This window comes from Populus nigra, chromosome 9, assembly GCF_951802175.1.
Source record: "Populus nigra chromosome 9, ddPopNigr1.1, whole genome shotgun sequence".
Lineage (NCBI taxonomy): Eukaryota > Viridiplantae > Streptophyta > Magnoliopsida > Malpighiales > Salicaceae > Populus > Populus nigra.
Genome location: NC_084860.1, coordinates 5,042,729 through 5,051,337, shown reverse-complemented (window position 1 = coordinate 5,051,337; position 8,609 = coordinate 5,042,729). Strand labels below are relative to the sequence as shown.

General features: G+C 33.5%; 1 protein-coding gene across 1 annotated transcript; it reads left to right on the top strand.

Moving 5' to 3' along the window:
- The first annotated feature begins 5,975 nt into the window (after positions 1-5,975).
- Positions 5,976-8,528, top strand: LOC133703967 (peroxidase 19-like). Its single transcript, XM_062128719.1, has 3 exons — positions 5,976-6,671; positions 6,851-7,051; positions 7,838-8,528. Exons 1-3 carry the CDS (start codon positions 6,321-6,323, stop codon positions 8,375-8,377), a joined length of 1,092 nt encoding a protein of 363 aa, XP_061984703.1. The 5' UTR covers positions 5,976-6,320; the 3' UTR covers positions 8,378-8,528.
- The last annotated feature ends 81 nt before the right edge of the window (positions 8,529-8,609 follow it).

Genomic DNA, 8,609 nt, shown 5'->3' with positions numbered 1-8,609 from the left:
TTCCTATAAATTTGTTGATCATCGAAGTAAAAATAAATATTCTTTCACGTCAAGCATATAAATTTAATATCCCTTAAACCTAAGGAAAATTAATGAGATTACGAGTAAATTAATTAGGAAAAGTTCTCTAATCAATTTCTTGCCACCAAGCGAATGTAATATTGAAAGCAATTTTCATTCAATCGGCAATAGTCTTAGGAATAAAATCTATGCATTTATTCTAAGCAAATGTTCAAAAGATTGATAATTTAACTTAGTTTATTCTTTCTTAATAAATCAAGATGAGAGTTACAGCAATCAAATTAATTCTTTTATTTCTTACTCTAGTTCTTAGCAACAATTACGGATTGAAAGAAATTAGAAAGCATACATGCTATCTCAGAACAATTCAATAAACTTGAATAACAATCAATAGCATAATTCTAAATAAGAAAAAATAAATACTTGAATCTAAAAGAATTACAACATTCCTTCTCACAACTTGTTAATGGAGATGGTATGTATCCCCTCTTAAACCGAATTCAGGAGTTTAGTTCATAGTTGCTGGAAAATTGGCAAAAGTAGAGAAGAAAGGGATTTTTTTTTTACCCTGTTTTAGTTGTGTTCTGCTCTATTTATCCACCCTTTTGGCTGCCAAATTTCTTCATGATTATTAGGCTAATTAGAAGTCTTTATGATACTTAATTCGTTCTTTCTTTATCTGGTCCTTAAGGTTGGATAAATCTCTTAGAATTAGTGTTGAAAACTGATTCTGCTGCTATCATATCTCTACTGTAATTCCAACTCTACTATAACTTAGACTTTGTTTCTGACTTGATTTCTTGCAATATCCGACTATCCCAGCTGTATTCATTCATTCATAGCATGTTAGAGGCTTTATCTAAATCTTTTTTGGGTCCTATAGCCCACCATTTTAATCTCAAAATCTCAGCCGTAGTAGGATGCTCAATATCGTTGGTTTTCTAATAAAATCAGGAAACTCATCTCGTCCTCCAGATTGTGTCCAGAGTTTGGCCTTTAAAAATATTTTATCTGACTTGTAGTCCTTCATTAAAGTTGTAGTCCTAGATATGTAGATTAATTTGGGCTTTTGAATCTCCTGATTTCGATATCGGAAGCTCAAGATATTCTCATTTGAATATCTAGTGTGAAAGCAGAAAATCTTGCTGCGAGTAGGATTCTAACCTGAGTTTGCAGGTTTGATTAAAGATCCAAATGAGATTGGGTTTTGCCCATAATACCTTCCTGGAAAGCTTGACATGTGTACTTCAACTTAGATTAAGCCCATGTTCTCATTCGTGAACTCTAACTTGATGAAAAATATATCATAAGAAGCTAGGTCCAGAACATAAAATGCAGAATTTCTTATTTTAAGTAATTAATTCACAAAGTCTCTTAGCCATGCTAAATTCATAAAAATAACTTTTAATAAACTCAAATAAGCTCAAAATACATTAAAAGTCATAGTGTAAAGGAGTAAAAACATATGTATATTTTGCACTTATCAGCTAGCGTTAGAAACAAAGCTGGAGGTGGATTGTTAGGTTGCCCACAGTGAAGAAGAACTCGAGGTTACTGATGACAGAAGATTGATTTGTGTGTGTGATGATTGAAATGGCAGTGGGTAAAAGGAAAAACACGTGGGTGTTGGTTAAAATATGATGGAAAAAAGGTTGGGGGATAATGGTGATTTTTGGTAGAGATTAATGGTAGGGCTGAAGAAGTTGAATGGTAGATTGTCTGTTCTTATTGGTTAACTGACTGTTTTTAGGTATAATGGGGGCTATTGAGTATGTTGGTTGTGGTCATTGGCCAAGAGAGTAGTGGTTGTGCACAATGATAGTCTTTTTTTCTTTTTCTTTTTGTGTGCGATAGATAGGTTTTGGTTTAATGGTTTAGGGTTTTCTTTGTGTTATGTGGGTATGAGGAGAGTATGTGTAAGTATTGTTTTTTTTTGTTTTTTTGGTTTTTTCTAAAATGCCCCCTCTTTAATTGTACGTGAACCACCTATTTATAAGTAAAAAGTTTATTTGGCTTGAAGGCAAAGTAAACCAAGATCAACAATTGGATTTCAAAAATAAATCTCAACCATTCATTTGCTAACTTGGAGACAAAACAAAAGAAAATAGACCATTGGATTAAGAGAATGATTGTAGATAATTTGATTAAAAAAGATGGGTTGCTTGGTGAGAGGGTTTTCAATTTTCAAATTGGTCCTCTCCTTTCAACAATTACAATTAGATCACTAAAAACTTATATGTATATTTTTTAATTTTAAATTATTTGAAAAAGACGCTGTAAACGATGCAAATATGTCAAAAATATATTTTTGAGTTTTTTGTTGTTTTTTTTGCTATTTTTAATTTTTTTTTTCAAAAATTTATAAAAAATTGAATAGAAACAAAACTTGTAAAAGATAAAGCAAACAAAACATTAGGGTTGGTCCTTTTTTTCAAATGACAATAATTACTAGCTAAGAATAATTTAACTTGTCGCTTCTGTTGTAGTTTTAATCCTACATTTGCCTTTAATTAATTAGAGAAAGAAAAAAAAGAGGTAAGGTAAAGATTTCCTTATGGTTTATTTACTATAATAAATTACAAAAAAAAAAAAGTGTGACTAGTCCAGCCAAATTCATAGAAGAAAAGGGGAAAAAAATGTAAACAAAACTGTATAGCTAATGCTTGGGGAGCCCGTGTGATATTATGGCAGTAATTATTTTTTAAAGTATTTTTTGTTTGGGAATATATTGAAATAATATTTTTTATTATTATCTAAAATTTATTTTTGATATTAGCACATCATGATGATCTAAAAACACCAAAACTTTGTTAATCAAGCAATCACGAATGTAAATCTCACCACTGCTATTCTATTTGATAAAAATTAAGCACAAAATAATGTGAATATTTGCATGTTTCAAGGTGAAAGAGCTTTCACTTGAGAGATTGAGGTGGGTGGGCAAAGCATATAATGCCATTTAGGGCAGACAACATGTGCCCAGCCCCTTTACCCTACTCACTTTGTTTAATCTCATGATAGATAGAGCATAGACACATCAAACACTCTTACAACGCGTATTGACACCTCTATTCATGTTTTGCATGTGCAAGAGTCTCTTTTTTTTTTGTTTTTTTGTAACCGTGGGTATTCGAATCAGCTTACGCGTACCTCGACTAATCCTCCAAGACCTTGAAGTTAACGATCATGTAAGCCTTTATTGGCCTTGAGGTTTGTGGCACCTGAACTGGTGATCTTTGGAGAGCAAATTCAGGACCTGGCCAGTTGAACTACACCCCTCAGGGTTCAAGAGTCCTCTTTATTATTTTTCTTGTGTCCTGAGACTTCAGAATGCATTTCATCATATTCACTAAAGTTATTTTTAAAAAATAATATAAATCATAATTTAGAAATTCATTTAAAAATTTAAATTTTTGAGTTAAATTGATTCTTTAATATGATATTAGAACTTTGATAACCAAATGGTCATGAATTTAAATGTCTTCATTCATTTAATGAATTATATAAATTATATTTTGAGGTTTCATTAATCAATTTCAGTTTTTGGATTGATATATATATATATATATATATATATATATTTTGAGATTAAAGCACATTCACTTAGTGTCACATAATATGATATGAATAATCTTATGATCCAAATAATAGTGTCAGCATCCTGCATCTTATACATATCCAACATAAGCTCTGCATCACGTCCTGTAGTCGAGCACGAACTGTATTAAAAATATAAAGGTTAATCAAATTATATGCCAATAATTGCAATATGTTTGTGGGGCTAGACAGGATTTTGTTATGGGAAAATTTACAGGCAGAAAAGGGACTTCAATAGACTACAGAAGCATACCGTATGCTGCTGTGACGAGTTTCAGGGTCACCAATTTCAGGCCCCTACCACCAAACCAAAGATCAGCCATTCCAGCCCACAGATATGCATGCCTGTTTACACGTGCCACAAGCAAAAGGTCACACTACGGTATAAATAACTTTTTGACAATGTGTCATGGACGACTCCTTTCAGAGTTTCAGTTCTCTTTTTCAGGTCCCATAATTCTGGTCGGTAGTGAAACACCTTTCCACGGGAGGGAGAGTAGAGTAATTATATCGATGGCTCATGAAGCTTTTACCATAGTTATTATTAAACTCAACCGGTCGGTGGGTAAATCTCAAACTTGATTGATATGGTGGCTAGATTAATTTGAGTAATAAAAAAAATTAACAAAAATAAAAGATAATCAAACTCAATTGAATGAGTCTACTGAGTTTTTCTCCACAAGTCACGTTTAATAGAATTCACATAAAAAAATCAAATTATTTATAAAATTATCATTATATTTTATTCAATAATTAAAAAAACCCTTGCAATATTAATATTATGAATGTTTTATTGAGCTAAAAATACCCTACCACCATGGCTAACTTCTTCTTCCTTTTCTTCTTTAATCTTCAACTAGCCCGTAAGAAATAATTGAAGCCATCATTTTTTCTTTTTCTTTTTCTTCTTCTTTCCTTTTCAATCTTCAGCAAGACCGAAAGAAATAATTATCTTTGAAATTCAAGTGAATCATATGTTTGTGAAGAGATGGAAGAAATGCTTACAGTGGAAAAGTTTCCATCTCCAGGCCTTGCCTTGAAACTTATAAATTAAGCACAAGAGATGCACAATTAAAACATCTAAAATCTACAGCCTATAATTCAACAAGTACTTGCCGAGGTTACAACACACAACATCTTACAAAATCTTCTACCATATCTCTTCACTCAATAAAATATATATTTATTTAACATTTAAAAGGTCATGTCTGTATTATATTTATTATGGGTGAGTGACGAATACCTCTCAAAACATTATTAAAAACCCCTCATGAATTAGTCATTATATTGTCATAATAGCACCATCATCACATGAGAGTGCACCTTTTTTTAGGTTCATCCTAATCCAACGAGCCTTGAAGTTAACGATCATATAAGCCTCTAGTGGCCCTGAGGTTTGTAGGACTCGTGTCTAGGCTAGTTTGTGCGTATATTGACTAATCCAACGAGCCTTGAAGTTAATGATCGTATAAGTCTCTAGTGGCCTTGAGGTTTGTGGGACTCGAACTAGTGGTTTATAGAAAGCAAACCTAGAACCTGACCAGTGAAATTACACCCTTCAAGGTTGATTCCTAACAATTTTAATTTGATTAGATGAGAAGGTCAAACCTGTGTGTCTAGAAGGGTTGCGCATATGTGACCTACACATTTTAGGGCCGTACAGGTGAGACTTATGCGTCTCAATTAACTATACTATTTTTATAAATAAATTTTTAATTATGCTATTTTTTTATTAAAAAAAAATTAGCCACTATTTTTCAAAAACAACTCAGCTTTTACTTCACTCACACAAAAAGGCTTTCCTCCAGCAAATTGGCTACTCACGGTTGGTTCTTCTTTTTCTTGTTTTATGGATGAGGCTCCTCACGGTTACACAGGCTCTGCATTTAAGAACATAAGTGGGGTTTACTCTACATCTGCCTTCAAGTTCTACACAGCTTTCTACTTAAATATGGTCTCAGCATTTGTAAGCTACCACACTGCACTTAGTAGTGATTGATGGCCTGGTGTTTTTATTATTATTATTATTATTATTATTATTGAATGGGTCATATGTGTACTTCATTGCACTGTCTAACATATGTACTCCAAGTTATAGCGCAAGATCTTCCTAATATTCACCAGCATAACTTGAGAAACAAAGTTGGAGTTGTCGAGCAACAAAAAGGTGATTTTTTTTTGGTATTTGTCTCTTTCGTGGGTGAAAAAGATATTTGTCTCTTTGACGCCTTGTTCCCGTGAATGGATTGGTGCTTGCCCTTACCATTTCTATTAGCTAGATCCCCATTTTTTAATTGGACAAGAATATGCATTAAATTGAAGGCTTGCCATTAAAGAGTATTCCTTACTTTTACAAGGCTCAATTCACATATTCATGTTTTTCATCGCATCACATTAATTTACCCTTCCCCAATTACCATTTCTCTTTGGTTCCCTCTCTCTAGCTTCATGTATATATATTTGTTTTTCCTTTTGGAGCTTCAAGCACTGATTTTTTTTTCTTTTTTTGTGTTGGAACGAATTTTGGGTGTGTTTTAAACATGTATTTAGTTTGAAAATACATTAAATTACATGTTTCAAACATATAATTTTAATATATATTTAAGTGAAAAGCAATTAAAAATCATTATGTACTGTAATACTAACACACACTTCACGGGTGTTCATTCTCTACCTTTTCTTTTCTTTTTGTTCTTTTTAACATGGAAATCTATATACCTCAAGAAACTCTCACCACTGGGCCTTCACTTGTGCATGTATTTCTTCACTGTCCTAAGCTGCCTGCATATACAACAATCATGCCTTCTCTTTCTTCTTCTTCTTCCACTTGCACTTTCTTGCTTAGTTTCTTATTTGCTCTAAACGCCTCAAATTGTGCAGCCAAAGAAATCAGCAGTACTAGCAGCCCACGCCAATTATCTGTTGATTACTATGCAAAAACATGCCCTCAACTTGAGCAACTTGTTGGTTCAGTCACTTCCCAGCAGTTCAAAGAAGCACCAGTTTCTGGGCCAGCCACCATTCGCCTATTCTTCCACGACTGCTTTGTACAAGTAAACTTAATTCCATTTTCTGCATCATCCTTACCATGAATGCTATATGTTTTAGCTTATTTTTTCGGCACATTTTTTGTAGCATGCACTGCCACCCATCGTGCGTTTTAGCTGATCATAATATTTATTGATTGACAAATTACCTTCTTACTTAAACCTGATGTGTGGTTATATTGAAGGGCTGTGATGCATCAATATTGATATCAACAACGCCTGGAAGTAAAGTGTTGGCAGAGAAGGATGCAGAGGACAATCAGGACTTAAGGGTAGAGGGATTTCAGACTATAAGCAAGGCCAAGGCCTTGGTGGAGAGCAAGTGCCCTGATGTTGTTTCTAGTGCAGATATCCTTGCAATTGCAGCCAGAGATTATGTCCACCTTGTATGTCCCTCATTTTCCTTCTTGAATATCATGCTAATTATGCCCTTTCATTTCGGTTTATGCTCTTAATTAAATTTCTCCATACCAAAAGTTTCTCTATGTTAAGGGTTTGAGTTCTGATGTTCTCTGCTGAAATTCAAGGTGCTGTAGTGTTATTCCATAGTCCGATTAGAAATTTAGAAGACAGATTAATTTCCCTCTTTTCCGTTGGTGGAAATACATCTCCTGCATAATGATTACAAAGCAGAAAGGTGGAGACAAAAAAGCAGTTTGCTCATTAATTTTTCCCCGTTTGGTAGTGGTTTTGCGTTCAAGACAAGAATTAGGCCAAATTTGAAAATTTTATTGTTTAGAATTATTTTTTTATATATATTTTTACATCATTTTGATTTACTAATATTAAAATAAAAAATTATATTATTTAATATATTTTTAAATAAAAAATATTTTAAAAAACAATTATTCTCAAATACCCTGAAAACAAGTAAACTTAACAGACTGTTCATATATCTACTTCCCCCTTTACGTCGTTTTCATCACAGGTTTGCTTTGAAAAGCTAAAGCCACTATGCATGTAATTCGTCCTGACCAAAACAACACTGGAATTTCCAGTCTTCAGGGTTGGTTAAATCAGGTCTCGATTAGGGACAAGATCAATCATCATTACATCATGAGATTCAAGTAATAAATTATTAAAACATCATGGTCGGTATCGATTGATGATGCTATTTTGTCCAGCAATCAAGGGTGTGCCCTGATTTCATCTGTCATGTTTATGTGGCTCAGGCAGGAGGTCCTTATTACCAAGTAAAGAAAGGAAGGTGGGATGGAAATATATCAATGGCGTCAAGAGTACCTTACAACATTCCTAGGGCAAATTTCACAGTTGATCAACAACTAAAACTCTTCAACTCCAAAGGACTGACACTTGAGGACCTCGTTGTTCTTTCTGGTGCTCATACATTTGGATTTGCACACTGTAAGCAATTTGCTAGCCGCCTCTACAATTACCGTGGCACTAAGCAGCCTGATCCTGACATGGATCCAAGGCTACTAAAGGCTCTCAGAATGTCCTGCCCACAATTCGGTGGGAATTCAGACACTGTTGCTCCTTTCGATGTGACCACTCCATTTTTGTTTGATCACGCTTATTATGCGAATTTGGAGGCTAAATTGGGCTTGTTGGCCTCAGACCAAGCTCTATTTTTGGACCCCAGAACCAAGCCCTTGGTTCTACAACTAGGAACGGATAAGCATAAATTCTTCCAAGCATTTACAGCAGCCATGGAAAAGATGGGTTCAATAGGAGTGGAAACGGGAACATGACAGGGATAGACTATGAGAGAATGTAATCTACATGCATGATTCGATTTATTTATTCTTCTTCTTCTTCTCTTCTTTTTGAGGTAGATTTGGATAAAATTCATAACTTATCAAAAGTGATAGCAATATATCCACCTTAATTTTTTTTCTCCTAGTTATATTTTTTATTTTTATTATTTTTTTAAATTAAGTAATAAGAAGTAAATAATAGGATGAACTCAGAAAGTAATTAATA

Excerpts from the sequence above, each read along its gene's own strand:
- LOC133703967 (XM_062128719.1), top strand. The coding sequence starts at position 6,321 with ATGGAAATCTATATACCTCAAGAAACTCTCACCACTGGGCCTTCACTT. Across the intron at positions 6,672-6,850 it reads TCCACGACTGCTTTGTACAA|GGCTGTGATGCATCAATATT; the intron begins GTAAACTTAATT and ends GTTATATTGAAG. Across the intron at positions 7,052-7,837 it reads CCAGAGATTATGTCCACCTT|GCAGGAGGTCCTTATTACCA; the intron begins GTATGTCCCTCA and ends TATGTGGCTCAG.